Source organism: Rousettus aegyptiacus, unplaced genomic scaffold, assembly GCF_014176215.1.
Source record: "Rousettus aegyptiacus isolate mRouAeg1 unplaced genomic scaffold, mRouAeg1.p scaffold_m13_p_4, whole genome shotgun sequence".
Lineage (NCBI taxonomy): Eukaryota > Metazoa > Chordata > Mammalia > Chiroptera > Pteropodidae > Rousettus > Rousettus aegyptiacus.
Genome location: NW_023416307.1, coordinates 149,439,290 through 149,460,789, shown reverse-complemented (window position 1 = coordinate 149,460,789; position 21,500 = coordinate 149,439,290). Strand labels below are relative to the sequence as shown.

General features: G+C 42.7%; 1 protein-coding gene and 1 non-coding gene across 4 annotated transcripts; one reads left to right on the top strand and one right to left on the bottom strand.

Moving 5' to 3' along the window:
- Positions 1 to 1,102: 1,102 nt before the first annotated feature.
- Positions 1,103 to 19,198, bottom strand: LOC107499643 (caspase-14). 3 transcript variants are annotated; one of them, XM_036219468.1, is made up of 7 exons: positions 18,784 to 19,198; positions 17,212 to 17,297; positions 16,447 to 16,596; positions 13,065 to 13,290; positions 12,463 to 12,579; positions 3,754 to 3,863; positions 1,103 to 2,173 (listed from the first exon to the last, which is right to left on the bottom strand). In XM_036219468.1, exons 1-7 carry the CDS (start codon positions 19,067 to 19,069, stop codon positions 2,072 to 2,074), a joined length of 1,077 nt encoding a protein of 358 aa, XP_036075361.1. In that variant the 5' UTR covers positions 19,070 to 19,198; the 3' UTR covers positions 1,103 to 2,071. The 3 variants fall into 3 exon arrangements, with proteins under 3 accessions (XP_036075361.1, XP_036075362.1, XP_036075363.1); XM_036219469.1 differs by lacking the exons at positions 1,103 to 2,173; positions 3,754 to 3,863 and adding an exon at positions 7,546 to 8,233; XM_036219470.1 differs by lacking the exons at positions 1,103 to 2,173; positions 3,754 to 3,863 and adding an exon at positions 9,672 to 10,923.
- On the top strand, positions 14,411 to 14,529 carry LOC118602466. The gene has a single exon (XR_004950720.1). It is a non-coding gene; the product is annotated as a 5S ribosomal RNA (ribosomal RNA).
- Positions 19,199 to 21,500: the final 2,302 nt, after the last annotated feature.

Sequence of the window (21,500 nt, the reverse complement as noted above, 5' to 3'; positions counted from 1 at the left end):
CAGGAAATAAGAGCTGTTAATATTTCAGCTGCTACCATCACCCCTGAGCCTGGAAATCTAAGAGAGGCAAGTGAATACAGAAGACTCACCTGATATTCACATTTTATAAATCAAGGAGATATATGCTCTATAAAAAAAAAAAAAAAGTTACATATCAAATATAAGAACTCAAAGGTTTAAAAATTAAATCCCGTTAACTAAAAAGGACACAATGATTCCTGAAATGGACACAGGCCTGGAGATTCTGGGTTGCTTCAGTCAATTTGGCCCTCAATCTTCAGAGCATTCTCATCAAACGCCTGCATCTTCGCACAGGCCGAACAGTCTTATGCAGCCGCCAGCTTGAACTCCTAGGTTCAGGAACAGAGGCATCTGCTGGATGTTCATGAGCAAGTTCACTAAGAAGTCAAAGTTCACCGAGGTCCAGTGGGATGGGTTCTTAGAGTCGGCTGGACCAAATCTCCTTTTACACAAATGGGGGAACTGAGGTCCAAATACGGTCCAAAGTTACATAGAAAATTACGACATAATCACAATTAAAACTCATGCTCAGATCACAGTTTGTTACTCGAAAAACATTGTCTACATACAGGTTTTCTTTATAGTGAGATGGGACCCAAGTTGCACCCTGAAGAATGCAAGGTATAGAGGAAACATAGTGAGTACACAGAGTGTTTCAAGCAGAAAGGAGAGAATGAGAGTGAACTATGATATAACATATACGAGAGTGTTCAGTCAGCATTCATTAATCTACAAGCCTGGTTCTGAGAGGGAATTACTGAAGGGCAAATCATCTGGTACAGCCAAGACTTGCGGCAGACAGTACATAGGTGCTATAGGTTAAGGCCTGACAGAGAAGGACTTGGAATATTCTCCTTAGGGAATCTGGAGTATATTCTGCAGGCAGTGGGGAGTCAAAAGACTATTAACAATGGGATGGGTTTTATGAAATCTAGGGGAACGGGGTTAACGTCCAACTTGTTCAGTTTAAGTGGCCATACGGCAGCCACGTAGGTAGGGATGACTAACAGGTGGCTAGATATGCACAGAAATAATGAGGCCAGGTTTGAGGAATGGATAAAATAATGAAAAGACAGAGGGATCAGTCATTCACTAAACATTTATTGCAGGACTTTTCTGTGTCCTAAGGCACAGGTAGAAGCTGGGATACAGTAATGAACAAGATACCTGCCCTGTGCCTCTTGGAGCTTACAAATGAACTGGAGAGAGAATAAACAGACACTACACAGTCATTTAAGTACCGTAGTGCTAAATGCTACAGAAGGAAACCATAGGGTCTCTGAGCACTGAGAAAGAGCTGACCCAGCATGAGGGGTTGTGGAAAGCTTTCCTGTGCAAGTGATGCTTGAATCAAACTCCCAGAGATGGAAAGGACTTAACTACATGGGGTGGAACCGAGTGTTCCAGGCAGAGAAACCAGCAGTTCAAAGGTACTGAGGCAGCAAGGAAGAAACTGGGGAATGGGTAGGGGTGAAAATGCATCAAGGGCGTAAAGTACAAGCGAAGAACGCCCAGAGAAGACTTGAGGATGCCGTACACGGTAAAAAAGGAGATCAGTCTGGCTGCAGACAATAATATGGGGGAGATAAGGTGAACCAAAGGACAAGACCACAGAAGGACAGTTCTTGAATACTAAGCCAAGAAAATGGGGCTTAACACCAGCACCAGATTTAGAGTGGAGAGGGTGGGGGTGGGGGGAGGTGGGTGATAATCAGAAAGAGAGGCACATGATAAAAACGGTACATACAGAGAGCTAGACTTCTGTATGATAACTGTTTGATGATAGTTCAGGAAAAAAAAATTTCAGTTAACAGTGATCTTTTAAAAAAGTCAAATTATTTACAATTTCCAAGTAAGCGGAGTTAAATCTTAGAAAAACAACATATATATATATATATATATACACACATACATACAAAACGAACTGGAGAAATACAAGTAGTGACAGAAATAATGCAAAATGATAACCATTGATACTATGCTATGAAGCTTCACAGTTCTTTACAACGCCTATTACAAAATAGCCCTTGTTTTTTATGTCTTCCTGATGTCAAAAGTACACAAATTTAGTTAGCGTTGATTCCATCACAAGCGATACTTTTATTGGTTCCTCTTGTAGCTGAAATTCAGTGTGCACCACTCTGTTATTTACCTGTAAGAGAAAAGCACAAACTGACCAAAAGGATGTACAGCCCTGGGCAAAAAAAAAGGCCTTTTAGTTAACCCCGCAGAATGAGATGGCAGAATTCTGATCTCACCAGAACAATGCAAACATCATTCTAAAGAGATGTCCCACCAAGTACTTAAAGTGAAGGACTGTGGGATGGAAAGAGCGGTGACCTTGGTTCACAGACCTTGGTTCAGTCTCGAGCTTGCTCCCGAGTAATAGCAGGCCATGTAGTAACTCATAGTAAAATGAAACGGTTGCATTACGTTATGTCCAAAGTATCCTACAGCTCTACAACTCCTGGGATGGTTGTAAACACATCTTATCATCTGCTCTCTCACCAAGCTGTGAGTGCCTTTAATGCAAAGTCCACCTCATGCTCACTTCTAGACTTTGTCACCACTGTCTCCTCAGCAAGTGTTTTAAAAATGAAGGGTGTTCAATAAAGACTTAATGACCATCAGTCGGCAAAAACAGTTTTCAGTTAGCATTAAGCTAAAATGCATTTCTATACACAGTTGGTTAAACCTGTCTTTACTATTACATATCCCTGAGAAGCTGACAAGAAACTTTTTTTTTTTTTAAAGAGAGAAACTGAACAATATGAGATATTTGAGAATATGGTTGGGATGACAGTAAAAACTGTCCCTCCCTTTAACATTTTCCCCTAAGAGCTCAGCTACGTGAGGAGAAAAACAGTTTTGAAAGCTGCTAAGCATCATATGGAAAGTATTAACATTAAAACAGTTTTTTAAGAAATAAAAAGAGTTACCACCCCTTAGGGAGGTAAGGAATAAGCAACGCATAGTTGTGATTAGGGCATGAACTCTAGAAGCACCCTGCCTGGGCTGGGATGCCAACTCTGCCACTTACTAGCTCTCCATCTGTGACAGCGGATGCAAATCCCAGCACCTACCTGAGGGTCACTGGCAGGTTTAAATGGATTCATAGCTGTAAAGCGCAGGGAACAGTAACTGGCATGGAGTGAGCCATGCAGTAGAGGTTAGTACTGCTGTTACTATGCTCATGTACGACCTCTTCTAATTAGCACTCTCTGTGTATAAAAATCCCAGATTAAGAAAATTAGTTTCTAATCCTGAGGTGATAAACCACTAGAATGGGGCCATTCTCCAAACTTCTCTTTGTGTATAAATCTGCTGAGATTCTTAGCCACTCATTCATTCAATGAGCACTGCCCAAGGGTCTACACGCTGGGGAGACAAGTGTGAGCCAGTGTGGGACCTCAAAGATGCCCTCGGGGCCTCGCCTCTCCTAGTTGAGTCAGGCCAAAGCCCGCTGCAATGGAAGGACTACAGAGCAGGCAAGAACTTCAAAGCTCACCTGATAGCCCATCCCCTTATATCAGCAAGGAACAGAAAGTGTCACTATCAATTTTCCTTGGTATCTGGCCCCGCCATGTCTTCTGAACAATGCTGCCACGGTCTACTAAACTCACGATCAGTCCATTGCTTTCAAGCAACTTTTCAGGCGCTCTCATGTTTTCATGACTAAAGTGCATTAGCTTTAGAGAGAATGGAGCACACGGCCACCTGGAATTCACTTACTCTGGTGAAGAAGTCAGCGATGTGCCACCTATTTCCATATTGTTTAAAGACTCTGGTCATTGCTTCGATCATCACGGAGCCGGTGCGGGGGTGCCGTAAAGCAACATGATCTACAAAGAAAAATAGAAAAACATTTCACCCATTTTTCCTCCTCTACTTGCAGCTGATGTTCTTTTACTGACAATTAAAACATGGAAAATGGCTTTGATCTGAAAATACAGAAACGTTCTTGCAGCAATGTTGGCAGGAGTGTGTCTGGGGCCATAACGGACATGGGCGCAAGCTCAAGAAGCACCTGAGCCTCCCAGGGGACTTGTGTGACAACTGGCACAAAACCTCTCAACAGGGTATTCTTTTTAATGTGCATTTTTTAAGTAAAAACTTTTAAATAAATACGCGTGAAACTAAAGTTTAACAAACCCCCATATAATCATCCTTCAGATTCAACAGGTATCATTTTGCCATTTACTTCATTTTTTCTTGTTTTTTTTTTTATTGACTTTTGCAATAGCATTTTAAGCTAAATATCCCTGTATATCTATATATGCATATGGAATTTATTTTGGGGTTCTCAAAAGTTTAAATACTGAAATTATTTTTATTATTCTATTTAAAAACATAACATGTCTGTTTAATGTGGAAATTCAATGGGAATACCAAAATTGCACCCTCTCATAACAAATCTGGGTTCGAAATGAAAAAAAAACATAGGACATCTTTGGAACCTCACTGTAGGAAAAGGTTTCTTGGAACACAAAGAACATAAAACATAAAAGGAAAAAAAATTGATAAATTGGACTTAATCATCATTTAGAACTTTTGATATTTGTAACACATACCAGAGAAAGGACTTGTATCCAGGATATTTAAGGGACTCTTACAACTTAATAAGAAAAACAAAATAAAAAACAATACAACATTGGGGAAAAGAAGGTATATGAATGGCCAATAGGCACATGAATAATCATTATTAGTCTTCCGGCAAATGCAAATTAAAACCCCAAGGTGATACTATCATATATCTATTCGATTGTCTAAAACTTTTAAGAGACCATACCAAGTGCTCACAGGGATGTGGAGTAACTGAAACTATCGTACTCTGCTGCTGGGAATGAAAAAGGATGCAACCACTCTGGAAAATAATTTGGCAGTTTCTTTAAAAGTTAAGCTTATACCTCCTGTGTAAACCAGTCATTCTATTCCTTGGGATTTACCCAAAGAAAATAAAAACATACACCCCCAAAGATCTGCACTCAATTGTTCATAACTGCTTTATTTGTACTAACCAAAAACCAGGAACAACCAAATGTTCAAGCGAACGGATAAACATAGTATTACATCCACACCACTGAATATGACTTAGAATCAAAAAGGAATGAACTACTGATATAGAAAACAACACGAGTGAATCACAAAACCATTCTGATGTGTGGAAGAAGACAGGACAAAATCAAACAAAACCGCACATACTGTGTAATTCTAGTTCTACAAAATTCCAGAAAACGTAACCTGATCTGTGGTAACGGACGGCAGGTCTGTGGTGACCTATGGATGGAGCCGGAGGCAGGGATGGATTAGACATGAGGGAATATTTGCTTATTTTGAGGTGATGAGAATATTTGCTTATCTTGATCATGATAATGGTATCATGAGTGTATACTTACTTTATATCTGTTCAAACCGTACAACTGAAATATATATAATTTATATATTTTATTACACCTCTGTAAAGTCATCAAAGAATCCATAGAACGTATCTGTATAGTATGGGGAACTACATGGAAATTTCACATTGCCCCTTTTAGGGTGAATCTGAGTCAGAAACACCACATCACAAAGCCTGATGATCCAGCTAGTCCAATTTTCTTCAAACTGCATGTTGAGGCCCAATAATCAGTCAACGAATCAATTTAGTAAATTAAAACCAACATTTTTAAAATAATGGGACAGAATGAAATATCATAGAAAATATTAAAGTGTCTCAACTGCAGTAAGGGCAAGCATCATTTATAAAATTAGTATTTATTACATATATATTTATACTTTTATATCAGTGTATATAATAGATAATAATAAGCTGTATTTTCTCAATTCTAAGGTCTTTTTTTGTTCATTTTAGCATCTCTAAAATCTGGACATGCCGTATAATCTCTGCTAGTCATAGATTAATTCGTAGCTTCCTGTTGGCACAAAATAAAGGCATGTCTTATAATCAAGGCATTAGATTTGATGCAATATAATTAGCTGTTTCTTCCAATGGCAACATTGGAAACCTTTGACCTAAAGCAGTCTGTAACCTCTCTGAAGAATCATGTGCCGAGTAGCTGCCAAGGATCTTATCAAATGAAAGATCATAAACTTCTCATTGCTTTGCAAATGATCAGCAGTGGTAAGTCCATGCCCATGGGTTCAGTCCTCACAACAGATTCTAAACCACAAAAATGAATCCCATGACTAAAACTGCATAACTTTAGACTCTGGTCGAAAGCTAGTAAGTTTCCACAGATTTACCAAACAAGGTCAAAGCAATCTCAGTAAGATTGGGATCTCTCATATGTGTGTTGTAAAATAGTTTATAGATAACTCAGGCCATTAACGTGAGCAACGATCACGCACAAGACTAAATACAAATCGCCAGTCAACAGGTGAAAGCATTTTGCAGCTTCTCCAGCATACAGGTGACATGGCTCTGTCACACACCAAGAGTGACAAGCTTTAGGACTTGCAAGGGTGGGGTAGCTACTATAAATGTCTGTGGTGAGCTAAATGTCAGAAGTCTGGACTTTATGTGCAATCTCCCAATTTTTAAAAGCAGATAACTCAATCTTAAAATGTTGTAAGTTCCCTTTTTGAATAGATAATATATTCAAATGGTTCGAAATTCAAATTGCAAAAGGAATCTAGTGAAGTCTACCTCCCTCCTTGTCCCATGCCCAAGACAAACGCTATCAGTTTCTTTTGCACCCTTCCATCTGTCCTGTGTACGAAGAAGTTTATACATAGGTGAGTGTGGAACCACCCACCGGCGACCCCAGCAGCTTATTATACAGCTGTTATGCCGATTTTTTTCACCAATTCACCTGTGGCGGTGGCTCATCATCGACACACAAAAAGCCTCTTCCTCCGGTTATACAGTAGTCTACTCTGATTTACCATACTTTGTCCCCTATGGATAGACATTTAGGTTTTTCCCAGTAGTTTGCTATAATAAACAATGTCAATGAATAACATTGGGCACATGTCATTCAGACACAAATTCCTAGCCAAGGAATTACATGTGTATTTGTAATTGTGCTAGTTAATGCCAACCGGTCCTCCGAAGAAGTGATGTCAATTTACAATTCCACCAGTAATTAATAAGTAAATTCCTTAGCTCTTCACCAAGAGTATACATTCAAACTTTCTGATCTCTGCCAATTGGATAAATGAACAATGGTACTTCAATATCGTTTAATTATCTTTCTTCTTAGAAAGACGAGTATCTTCTCCATGTTGATGGTGTTCCCTAGGAGTTGCCAGTTAATAGCTTACACTCACTGTTCCTTTGGCCTTTTGCTTACTATTATTCATGAATTAGGAAAATTAGCATCTACCTGTGTGCTCCTCCCAGATCCCATTTTCCCCCTCCCTCCCATTCTCCTCCTCCCCCACACAGAAACCACTAATCTTAACTTTGTATTTACCACTCATCTTTTTTTAAATGTCCGCTTTACCACATATATGTGTCCTTAAACAACAGAGTGGTTTTGCTTATTAAAACTTTTTTAAACAAAAACAAAACCCAGTCTATTGTGACTTTTTTCACTCAGTGTTTTATGTCCAAGGTTAATCCTTTTTATTGCATGTAGCTGTAATTTTACCCCTTTAAGTCCATGATTTTGTCCACACCCCAAATGATTGTCAACATCCCCAATTGCCTCCATATGTCTAAATCCAATGGTGAATTCTCTGTCCACGTCATATCCAACCTGTCAGCAGTGTCTGACACAGGCAGTGACTTCCACCTTCTTAAAACACTTCCTTCAAATGGCTTTCAGGACACCAAACCCCTTGGTCCTTTCCCACATCAGCAGGTGATCCTTCTGAGTCTGCACGGTTGATTCTTCTTCACCCCGGCATCCTATAAATGTTGGGAAAGGCCCTAGGCCTTATCCGGGCCTATGATTTCAAATAACATCACGAGCTGATGACGCTCACATTTCTCTTCAAGGCAGACCACCCGGTTCTATGCTTAGCATGTCCACTGTGATGGCTAATCACCATTTCCAACTCTTGATTTCCCACATCTGCTTATCCTGGAGCCCTCACAGTGGAAGAAAAATGGCAATTCCTTTATTCCATTGAAATATCAGCCTAAATAGTGCCTGAAGGAGCTGCACTGCCCAGGCTCAGAATCTGAGCTCCCTGGCTCGCCTTCTTTCCGGAAAATGTCCACTCTCCTGGGTCACTCCATCAGCATCTGTGCTGCAGAACTGCCCATCTCAAAAAAACAAACAAAACACTCCTTTGAGCTCTCCTCCAGATGGTGTCCCCATTTCTCAACTCCCTTTATAGCAAAACTACAACAGTTTTGGTTTTATCTGTTGTCTCCAATTCCTTCGATTCCCACCTCTGGAAAATCTTCAAATATGATGGAATGAACACCTGAATATGCACCAGCGAGAGCTAACAAATACCAATGCCACTGGTGCCTTGGGCCCTCGCACTCTCCCAGGATGGAAATCAAGGGAGATCACCAGACACCAACGTAGTACAAAGAGAACGTTTTGAGCTTGTGTACGGGAAACCATCACTGTGAAGGGGGAGAACCAGGTGGTCCCCGGAGGGAGGCTGGGGGCGAGGGGGCAGTCAAAGGGAACTGAAGTGAACTATGTTCGGGCATGTAGAGGTGGAGGATTCTCAGCGCCTGTGGTGTAGTTACACGCTTCTTCATGCCTCGCGCGTCTCATTAGCATGTTCAATCTCCACCTTTGGGCGTAATCTTTAGTATTAAAATGAAGGATCGCACAGCGGCACCACTGAGCCTGACTGCCCATGTGGAGCCGAAGGGACAGTTGTGTGGTCCCTGTATGTGATTCCTTATGGTTAGCAACCCTGGCGTCTTTAATGCTGATTGGTCACCCCAAAATGGGTATCCTGGGGGGACTTATCTGAGTATTAGCAGTTGGCTCCTGTCTGTTCAATCCAATTGACTTAATAGCAGGAAGTCGACTTCCTGTCTCTAACATTTTGCTTTAGTTTTTCTAGTTCTTCTTTTCTGGTGAAATACAGCTGAACCCTCAATTTGTATTTCATCCCTGATTACTTTCTAGTCTTTCCTTCTCTACCTTCTCTGCCTCGACCAGAGGCAATCCCTACCACAGAGCTGTCTCCTGTTCTTTCTGGCTGTATTTTTACACTGTTACTAACTATATATTCAGTAATAATATGTTGTTATTATTTTGTGTTTAAAATATTTATATTAACAATACACTACGTGTTTTATATTACAACTGTCTTTTATCTTCATTCATTGTTACTGTTAAAGAGAAAAACAAAGTCCCTAAATAGCGTCACTCATTTGTGCTAAAAGCTCATGATACCACGCCTAGATTTAACACCTGATCTAACTGCAGTTTTGACATCTCCCAGAAATGTAATCCTAATTAACCAGTCTGGAATTTTCTGGACAAGCAATAGTAAGGTAACCTATCACGTGGGCCCATTCTACCCCCCATAGAAAGAAGCAACCTGCATAATAACAACCCTTCCCATTCTCTCGCCCTCCCCAGTTCCAAAATAATCCTTTTTTCTTTTAAAAGCTCCGTTTGACCACCCTTCTTCCTATAAAAACCTTCCTTTTCGTACAACCCCTCAGATTGCCCTTCTCGATGCTAGAAGGGACGCTGCCCAATTCGTAAACCACTTAACAAAGCCGATTAGATCTCCGAATTTACTCGATTGCATTTTGTTCTTAATATGACATTTAAAACTTCCCCATGATGATTCTTTTCAACTGCTGCACAGTTCTACTGTACGAATACAGTCACGTGCCACATAACAAGTTTCAGTCAACAGTGGACCACATATACGATAGTGGTCCCACAAGATTATAATGCAGCTGAAAATTCCTATGACCTACAGCGCTCGCAGCCATTGTAAGGTCTCATGGCACAACACATTACATGAATACTTACGACCGTGTTACAACTGCCTACGTATTCGGTACAATAACAAGAGCAGTAGGGGAAAACATTATGTGTCTATTTGGCATAAGGATTATTTTAGGCTGGTTAATTTTAAGAAACGGCTTGGGAGAAGTTCTGAAAACCAAGCAGAAGTGACCCCTTTGTAAAAGAAATTCACATCTGGGAGGGAAATCTCCCTTTGTGAGGGAGTCTCCCACTTCCTACCAGGAAGAGAAGAATGACCCTAAACCTCTGGAAACTCTTATCAGAGGAGAAAGGCAAAGCTTTAAATCTGCGTAACCACCTTAACCCTTGCTGACTGTGCCTTTCTCAGTAAGGTCCCACAACTGACTGCATGTAGTCCCAACATCTTTTGTCTTCAGCTGAAGATGTTATTGAAGGTGGGAGTTTCAGCCATTTTGATGAGTTACTCAGTTTTCCTGAGTCTCTCCTATGCATACAGAAGGGATACATGCTATTAAATTTTTGTTTGTTTTTCTTCTGTTAATCTGTCTTTGATTATAGGGCTGTCTCGGCCAAGAACCCAGAAGGGTAGAGGTAAAATTGTTTTTCTTCCCCTACAGAGCAATAGGCTCTCCCATATGGCCTAGGTGTATACAGTAGGCTATACCACCTGTGTTTGTGCAAGTCTACAATGGCTGCACAACAATGAAATCGCCTAAGGATGACCCCTTTCTCAGAAAGGGTCCCCAGTGACTGTACACCACTCCCAATGACTCGTGGTTTCTCCTCCCCTTCAATTCTGCACACTGTAAATAATCTCAAAGTAGTGCCCATGTTAGAGTGACCAAGTCGTCCAGATTTGCCCACTTTCCCAGTTACAGCACTGAAAAGTCCACTGTGCCAGGAAACCCCTCGATCTCTGGCAAGCTGGGACGGCTGGTCATCCTATCCCATGTATACATGGGCAGAAGGGCGGAGGTTCTCAGATTTTCTCAGTTCGTGGTATGCTTAGCAACTCAGTAATTTTTTCACAGTGATCCTAGGCCAAGAAAAACAGAGTTCCATTTAATAAAGGAGTTAGAATACAAATGTTAAATTTACACCTAATAATCTATTGTTATTTGGGGGCGGTGGAGGAGAAACTGCACAAATTGAAAGAATAATACTTTCATTTTATTCTTAAGTAACCACAATTACTTACTAATGGGATGTGTGCATCAGCCGGGCACTGCACTGTTTCTCAACCCAGAATATCACCATGGCACTTGCTTTTTACCTCAGCCTCCCTCCAAAACATAGCTACCCAAATACACGATATCACCGAAAAGACGGCAGTGCAATCTAATTCCTGAAACTGTAAACTACACAAACTAACGGTTCACAGAATTAGCAACAGCTATGTGATGTTACTGTGGCCCCCGGTTGGGGGACCACAGGGCATACACCAAGAAGTGAGTTTGCTGAGTCATGAGATAAAAACGTATTTTTAACCTGACTAGGTTTCCCACACTGCTCTCCGAAGAGGCAGTACTAACTTCCTGTCGGGAGTGGTGTATGGAAATACCTGTCGCGTCACATATTTGGTACTGCCAGACCATTCACGCGCCATCTGATGCGGTTAGGAGTGAAGGACCCTGAAAGGATTCGTTTCACCACGTAGTCCGGGTTTTCCGCTTTGGACTCTAAGATTCTTTAAATGCCCTTCCAGCTATAAAACTTGATTTTTTAAAAAATTAAATTTATTGGGGAAACACTGGTTAGTAACATTACATAAGTTTCAGATGTACAATTCTATGAGGCATCGTCTGTAAACTCCACTGTTCTTTAACAGCGCTCACCACCCAAGGTCAAGTCTCCTTCCGTTACCATGTAGTTGACCTCCCTTCCCCTCTGGTAACCATTGTTCTTTTGTCTGTATCTGTGAATTTGTAAAACTTGATTCTTGACTAAAATTTCCTGTTTCCCCACATGCGTGAATCAAGTCCATCTGGCACACGAGACTCTTTGGGACTTTAACTTATTAGTAGCAACAGTATGAATAATAAGAATAATGATATTATTAGCATAATGTTAGTGATAACGGTAAGCTAATTTTGGGGGTACGTATTACATCGGTTATTATGATAAGCACATCTGCATTACATAATTTAATTTATGTAACAACCTAATGACACAAGTAAATGTTATCATTCTCATTTTATGTGAAGAAACTGACATATCTAGAGACTAAAGAATACTGAAGTTCTCAAAGTCAGCAAGTGGCGGAGCTAGCATTTGGGCCAACAACATCTTTTTCACGTGAAAGCCAATGATCTTTCTTACTATGTGATACTTTGCTAAGAGTCTGATGTGTCCCTGGAAGAAATGAACAGGAAGATGCCAACCAGCCACTCTGAAGGTGGGAACATTTTCTGAAGGGAGATGGAGGGAGTTCAGGAAAATGTCTCTTTATGAAAACATCACTTTGTAAAGCACAGACCTTTTTTTTTTTTAAAAAAAGATTTTAAAAATCATTAGGAGCCACCGAAGGCCTCTGGCAGGAGGCAGGTCTCACGGTCACCCGCCCTCGCGGTCTTACCTGCCTGGGTAGGATAGATGATGAAATAATCACTGAATGTGGGCAGCCTCTTCTTCTCTGAGACGTCGTCCGAGTCCATGGGTTCGTCGTCTGTCTCGACACCACTATCTCTTCTCTCTGTTTTGCGAGGAATTAAATACAAACAACAATAACACATCACCAACACCAGTAACCCTTAATAAAAAAATCACAAAAGGTCTGTATCCTTCACAAGAGAGAGAAATAACCACAAAAGCTACATGAGTCAGATGTCAGTCCCACAGGCTACCTGGAATTACATGGACGGTGAGTGAAACGTCTCTTGGAAATCCAAGAATTTGAGATTTCCAGCCTTACCCCGTGAAGTCGGTGACTTGGACCGTTCTTCAGCCTAAGTTAGAGATTCTGTCTCAGGTAAGTTTTACATCCATCTCTTCCTTCCAGCTCAAAGTCCCTACTCAACTGCCCAACCGAGGTTACATCAGCTAAGGGTCCTCGAATTCCAAATGTAATATTTACATTTTTTTTTTAAAACTTACTTCTTACTTACTTATTTTCTTTCCTCAATCATCAATACAAGAATTCCCTAGAAACGTGACTATTACAAAGAAGCCTCCCCTTACCTCCTCTGCATGCCTGGATTATAAAGATCTTTGGTTTCTCATGAAGTGCTGGACAACTTTTATTGTTAAACATTTCAAAAACATCTTCCAGGCTGACTCTGTCACCATCTTCCATTTTAATAAAGCCATTTTCTCCGTGGGACATAAGAGTAACAAGGCAACAGCCGATTTCATTTTTAAGTCCATTTAATCCATCGCGAAATGATGTTAGTTTTTCAAGTAACTCCTGTAAAACAGGATAACATATTAAAAAGACCAGAAGGTGGGCAAAATCAGAAACGCTAGAGGTGGCCCCTTTATGACTAGGTTATCCAATGAGATGATAAATTTGAAAATACCTACATCTCTAACAGAGTCAGTATGAAGTAAATATTATTTTATTGCCACTCCCTTTTGGTCGCTCTCAGAATTCGTCTGATTTCTTCTCATGCTACTGGTTCTTGTTTGACAAAATTAGGGCATTTCTGACTCTCTACCACAAAATACAACAGAATGATAGTTCCTCAAAGCGTTAATGTATTTAAATTTTATATTAACTTATTTTAATATATAAAAGTTAGTATTTTGTAAAATGAATACTCTCAATAGGTAGAGATGGGAGGGAAGGAAGGCGTCCACTCAGGATCATACACCTGCCGGTCTATCAGCAGATGTCATCAGAATCCGTCTCATGAGAAAGACAAGGGAGCAGTGGCTGCCATCGCTACTCTCAAATGTGTTGTGATAAAGACCCTGCCCATCTCCACGAAGTAACAATTAAATGAAGTTTAAATATTGGAAACAAAGAACCAAGACTTATTATTTACAGATAATATGACTATCTAGAAATATTAAAAATCAACTAAAAAACTATTAGAACTAGAGATCAGCAAAATGACCAGATACAAGATTAATTTACAGAGATCTATGCTTCCCCAATTACCCGGAAATAATCATTTAAGCCAAAACATGGAAAATGGGTTCCCATTCGTGGTCATAAGATAATGACTAGGAATAAACCTAACAAGGAATATATTAACTAAATGAAGGAAACTATAGAAAAAAACTTTAGTGAAGAGACAGCATAAACAAACCTAGATGTGCTGATGTTTCTGACTGAGACAACTCAATGTTATTAATTTGCTGTTCATTCCAAATTAATCTCAATTCAACGTCATGTCAATCAAAATCCCAAAGGATTTCTATAGAAGTTAACTAGATAATTCTTGGGGTAAAGAACAGATAACGTTCAAGAATAGCCAAGAACATTCAAATGGAGGGGAAAAAAACGAGAAGAGGGGGAGAGGTGCTATCAGATATTAAAATGTACTATAAAATTGTGGAGGAGAAAAAAACAATGATATACTGTCTATGGCCATCCCACCCTGAACACGCCCAATCTCGGCTGATCTTGGAAGCTAAGCAGGGTTGGGCCTGGTTAGTACTTGGATGGGAGACCACTCCGGAATACCGGGTGCTGTAGGCTTTAAAAAACAAATAAACAGTGATATACTGGCATAAGTATAAACAAATATATGAATAGAATATTTTAGAATCCAGAAGTTAATCCCCAAGTACTACACACAGGAATTTAGTTCATGATAACAGTGGCATTTCAAATACGTATCATTAAAAAAGGATGTATCATTCAATACATGTTGAGATGACTGACTATTTGGAAATAAAGTTAGACCTCCTACACCAAAAATAAAATTCCAGAGAGCAGAAGGTAAACCTTAAACTATAAAAATATCACAGAAAAATAATTTTCAAATTTCTAAGTTGGGAAGGAATGAGGTTTAATCAAGACACAAAACCAAGAAGCAGACAAACAGATTAACAAGTTTACTCACGAGACTTCCATATGACTTAAGATAACAAAAAGTTTAAAGGCAAGCAACAGGGTAGGAGAAAAATATTTGCACCATAGTTTGTAAATAAATAATGTTCAGGAGAATAACTATAGAAAAAAAAAAACAGTAGGAAAAAGGCCAAAGGTTAAAATAGTTAATTTACAACAGGAAAAAAAAAAAAAAGGCCAAAAGATGTTCAACCACACTAATAACCTAGAAAATGAAATTTAAAACAGTGAAATACTTTTGCCAGTATGATTACTAAATATTTATAAGTAAATGTTGACAGGATGTAGAGAAAGACCTTGGCAGAACACTGGCAATGTCTGCTATCTAAATGGAAGGGGCTTGATTAAAACTCGTGTAATGTGGAAGACAGTCTTGTACTATCCTTGGGGAAAAAGCTATTATTTCTTAGCTTTGAAATAATAAAGCTGAAAAGTTATTGAGCGCTTACTGCAAGTCAGCTACTATTCTAAGAAATTTTAAACATAGAACCTCATTTCATCCTCACAACAGCCCTACAAGAAAATTTGCTTTCATCATCCCCACTGTAGAGATAAGAAAATAGTCAATTAATTCAAGGCAGGGTTTCTAAAACTACTGTACTATCGATGTTTGGGGCCTGATCATTTTTTGGTGTAGGGGGCTGTCCTGGGCATTGCAGGATGTTTAGTAGTATCCCTGCCTTCCACCCTGGATGCCATTAGTAACTTCCAGTTGTGATAAGCAAAAATGTCCCCAGACACTGTCACATGTCCTCTGTGGGACAAAAGCACCCTCAGTTGAGAACCAGATTTTAGGTAACACAACTAGTGTGAGACAGGGTTCCAACTCTGGCAGTCTACACTGCACTCACTGCCCTTCGGTTATGCCGTTCCTTGATGTTTATTAGCAGTGACTCCTGGGATCTTGAAGGGCTTTCTGATGTCACTGTCCCAAAATACCGGGCAGGTCTAGGCCATGCCTGAGCTAGGCTCAGAGAAATCAAGCTGGTCCCCACCACCGCCACTTTTTAATCTTATTTTTTCTGTGCCATCTAGTTAAGCCACATGCAGTTCTGCCCAGGACTCTCAGTGACCCCTCCTTTGGCCCATTACATGGTTCCAAATAAGTCCCATGAGGACTTTTCAAAGCCTGTGGGCTTGGGTGCTGCTGGAATTCCTCCTGTCTGGCCTCCTGCTGACCTCTGAAAGCTCCTTCCTTGGATGTCCATGCTCCCAAATGCTCTGGACCTTGCCCAGTGTGGACCCATGGCTTGTCCTTGAGTTTCCTTGCCCACCTGGCCTAGGACGCCTTCTTGGGTTCCTTTTCCCTCTTTAACTGCACAGCTAAGACTGAAACTCAAGAGGTCTTGCTTGCCTGGAAGGTGAGCTAGGGTATCACACACTTAAGATTACAAAAGTATCAAGAATTTCATCAAGATATACATGCCACACTGCTCAGCAGATCTTAGTTCTTGCCAGGTACCAAAACTCATTATTCTTTTTTTAAAAGGAACCTTATAAAATCCAAGCTACAATTTTTCATTTTTGTTTTTAATTTGTTACCTCTTTGTCAGGATCGATGCACAATGTGTATTCAAACTGGCACTGGCCAAGCCAGTCCTTCATTAGCTTGACGTCCTGGTCAGCCCCTGGCCTGTTCTTCTTCACGCACATGAGGAAAGCCTTCCGCGTGCCGCTCAGGTCGTAACGGTCCTGTTAGCCAGCAAAGTCAAGAAGCAAAATTTAAACCCAACACGATCAGAAAGCCAAATACACCAGACGCTGCTGAGCCCCGGACACCGCGAGGGGTTAGCGGCACAGACCTGCGCAGTCAGCCCTCAGCATTTGCGTTTGCGGGTTCCCATCCGCCAGGTGACGCCTGAACAACGCAGGTTGGAACCCCGTGGGCCAGTCCTGATATAGGTGAACCATGCAATCGAATCCCCCAGTGTTCAAGGGTCAACGGCATATCAAAAGATGAGTCTCTCCAGGGACTGATTATTGGGGAAGTTTCCCGGTTTAAATCAGGGGCACGACATAGAGCGCCTCTTACCAATTGGGTGTGTGTGTGGCGGGGGTGGGGGTGGTTAAAATGGATATAATAACAGTGCCTGTGAGGTTAATGTGTGCACAGTGGTTTTAACCTGCTAATGTTTAGCTTTTACTGTTGTCACAGAAAACAGTGAGATCAGACCACGTGGAACAACCACACGGGTTGTAGTCGCCTTTTAGCCCAACAGGAGCAGCACCCAAAATGTTTAAATAGTAGCTACATACTATCTTTACTAACCAGCATGCAGGGTTGGAGTTAAGAGTCAAGATATTTACCAAGTCATCACTATCCACAATGTCACGGACCAATTCATCACCATCCACAAAGTCACGGCTTCTCTTTAGATTTTTTCTTGGGATTACTGAATGAATTTTCATGAAAAGAGAACAGAAAAAGAGCATTATTTTTTTCTTTTTAATCAAGATCTGCTGTTGTTCCTGTTAACAGGAAGCTCCTCAAAAAGAATCCAATTATCTTTTATGTTTTAGGGCCCAGTGGGCTATGACTGGTCTCTTTTTAGAAGTTCCTTGGATTAGGAACCCCCCTCCCAAACTCATGAGACAGGAACCCTAAAATAGATCTCCCTTAGACCTCTGTCAAGGTTCAGGGGCAGAAAGACCCAAGCCAGAGATTTAAAGGACAGGGACTAACTGACATTACTGTATAGGCACTTCCTGAAGGGTAGACCAAGACATCAATAAAGGAAAAGGTGAAGTAAAGGAACTAAACCCTATTTTTGTATTTAACATAATACCTTAGCATTCAATGTGGATACTTATTGAGTGCCTGCAGTGTACAGCCCTGATGTTATGTAGCTTGGATGATGCTGAGAAAGAAAGTAAAAAACCACTTGCCAACAGCAAGTGACTCACCATCTAACCAGGTGATAAAAATAGGGTAATAAAGAAGCACACTGGGACAATGTAAGCTCTGTGCAGGTGCAATAAAGGAAGGGAGAATCAAAGACTCAGTGGGGTCAGTCCTACTGGACATGTTTGTGGATGATTACAGTTCTCATCCATTACAAATCTACAAAAATCAGCAACAGCTACATAGCTCAAAACTCAACCGGGTCATAAGCATGCTGAGAACACAGACCATCACAGTACATCTCAGTGTCTACCCCAAAGCCTCACATGTAAGCGCTGCTGCTTGCCTCTCCTCCCCACTCATATTATACACACATACACTAAGTTGGGGGAGGGGACAAAACTCCCTCAATCTGTTACAGACTGCATTTCTTGATCTTAAGCCACATCTGTCCACTTTTATGGCAAACGGCCTAAATGTGCAAGAAGAGGCTCCCCCGCCCCTCCACCACCACCAACACACACACACACACACACACACACACACACACACACACACACACACGAGATGTGGAGATCCAGCAGTGGAAAATTCCCGACACCAGGTTCATCACACTGAATCATCTGTAAACCTCCACATCACAATCACTTGGAGGTACCTGTTTTAAAATGCATCTCAGGCCTGCTGAGTGAATCTGATTTCTGAGCCCACTCCAAATCAAATTAGCAGACCCCGATGGCTACTCTTCGACTGGACACTCGATCCGAGGCTGGGACCGGTGACTCTTGTGCCCGCTTACCCCCGGGCTCCCACCTCCCGCAGCAGGTTGACTTGGTCCCTCGACGCCCGCACCCTCCTGGCTCCGATTCCTCCTCCCCGCTGGCCCCCGCGCCGCCCCGCCCCCCCCCCCCGCCACTCACGCGGGCGCCCGACCGCCCCTCGGGGCCAAACCCCACGTTCGCCTAGGACCCCATCGCGTGTCCTCCGCTGCCCTCCAGCCCGGAAACGCCCGCGCGGCTGGGCCAGCCCGCGCTCACCCTGGCTGTCGGCGGCGGGGTGGCTCTGCCAGCGCTGCAGCAGGTCGGCGCGGGGCAGCTGCCGCAGCACCTTGGTGACGACGCGCGGCGCGGCCAGATAGTAGTGCTTGGCGAGGAGACGCGCCAGCCCCGATGTGCTGCCGCCCTCCAGCTCCAGCTGCAACGGACTCAGGCGCGGCACCTCGTCCACCTTCTTGAGGATGTCGCGGAAGGTGCGCAGCTCCTGCGGGGACAGCACGTCCAGGATCTCCTGCAAGCGGCTCTGCAGATCCTCCATGGCCGGCATGATCTTCGGAGGCGCCCCGGGGCCGTCGGACTACGAGCGCCCACCGCTCCCCGGGCTCCCCTCCACCGACGCCCAACCGTACCGAAGCGCCCGGGCCGGAGGGACCAATCCGAGGAGGTCCTAGCGCCGCGCGACGCACACGCCTGCCGCTTCGCCTCTTTGTTTTGAAAAGAGAAGCCGTTTCCGCTGGTGGGTAGCGGCCGAGTCGCGGGTGGCCGCCGCCGCTCCCGCCAATCCGCTCTGGCCTCCCCTCCGCCCCGCCCCCGCCCCGCCCCGGGCCGGGGCCCTCGTCCCCGCCTCCGCTCCTGCCCTCGCTGGAGCCCTAACGCTCCTCTCTTCCCGCCACTCCTACGAGCTTCTGCTTAACCCCTGGAGCCCGAGTTTGGGGAGCTAAGCGGTGAATCCAGCATTACAGGCCTCTCCCGCGGTCCTCTACCTTGGCCGCGCGTTAGGATCACCTGGGGAATTAAAACTCCTCGTGTCCAGGCCGCATTACGTTAGAATCTCTGGGTGCTAGACCCCAGGCGTCAATAGTTTTTAAAGCTCTCCAGATGATTTCAGCGAACAGCCAAGTTTTAGAAGCATTGATGTTAGTTAGACTCCAGAGTGTTTATCAGCTACCTCAACCAAGGAGCGAGAAGGACTTGGAAGCTGAAATAACACCTAGAGGCTGTTGCATTAAACCGGCTTTCGTGGGGAGAGGGCGTGGTGACAAAGGCTGAGATTTTAGACTTCAATTAGGTCAGCAAGAAGTTAAAAATGCACACTTGCTCCGCCTGGGGGACATGATGAGCAGATATCAGCTTCACAACCCCCAAAGTCATTGCTAGGTTCCCCAACTGGATTAGGTCCTCATCATCAGGATTTGCCCCCAAACTGCTTACTCTTTTTGAACAGCTGCTGAAAGAATCTCAAAACCTTATCTGAATCCTGACACAAATAAGCCAACTGTAAACATTTTTGAGACTTTAAGTCTGAGGCAGCCAAAAATGAATCAATAAAAAAAGCAAATGGCGCCGACTGCTGCAGCTCACCAGCCACTTCCTTTCTAACCTTTAATACTCATGAGAGGTTGAAAGAAAGGAAAAAACAAATTATTATGGCCTGGGGTATGTAGATTCCAGGGCCGTTTACCTCTGGAATCGAGGTTCACATAGGCAAATTTCAGCTTTACCCCAAGGTTAGAGAAAATGTGGCTAAGATTTCTCCAAATCTTAATGATTATTTGCACGTCCCCCCCCCCCCAAAAAAAAAAAAGAAAAGAGAACAGAACGGGGCTCTGGTGGTTGAAATTCATCAGCCAAGTGTAAAGTGAGCAAATCTGCACTGGGATGAAGCCCACACCTCTGGGCCTAGTCTCTGCCCCTCCCCTCCCAGGGGCCCCTGGCAGGGCCACAAAGCTCAGAGGTGAGGTTCAAAGGTGGCTAAAGACAGGCCCTGAAATAGGACCTGAAAGCCCAAGTCCAAGTTCTTAGGAGGCAGCCACTCCCTGTGTCGTGTTCACCTGTCTTCCCTTCATTCCTGTTCCAGAACGCCATTTCCAGTCCTAAGTGCTCCCCTTCTTTCTGCAGCACAAGGACGGAGGAACATATACTCTGCACACACACAGCACTGGTGGCTTGGGTGCCACTCTGAGATTGGTATCCTACTTTGTCTTCTCCCATACTCCTCCCTGTATAATTATGTTGAATAGGGCATTTTAACCTAGAACCTAAACTATAAACCTATAAATCACTGAACTTAATTGACTTGTATCCCTCCCAAAACATGTCGGTGTCCTGCCCCCTAGTCCTTATGTTATTTGTAAGTAGTCTTTGCAGGCGTAATCAAGCTAAAATGAGGTCATTCTGGAGTAGGTGGGCCCTAAGCCAATGGCCATCGTCCTTAAAAGACAGAAATTTGGACAGAGACACCCAGGGGAAAAGGCACCGTGAAGACAGAGGCAGAGACAAGAGCGATGGAGTATCACAAATTGCCAGTAACACCAGAAGCTGAGAGACAAGGAACTACCCTCCCCTAGAGCCTCCTGAGAATGTGGCCCGCGGACACCCGGATTTCAAACTTGTAATATCCACAAATGTGAGAATAAATTTGTTGTTAGAAGCCGAGTTTGTGGTGATTTGTTGTGGCAGCCTGAGGAAACTAATATAATTTACTCATCTAACCCTCACCACCACCCTAGGAGGTAGGAAATATTACTGTCCTACTCTATTCTAGACACAATTTCAAGTGTGTCTAAGTGAGCGAAGAGCCAGGTGTTCAGCCTGGACCACCTGGATCACAGCCTATGTTTTTGACCAGGAAACCAAATGTCCTCCTGCTGCTTGGATAAAAAAACAGCCCTTTCTAAGTTTGCAAGTTGACAGAAAAACTTGGGTGCCCACTAGACTAACTATAATAAATAAAACAAACAATAACAAGTACTGAGGAG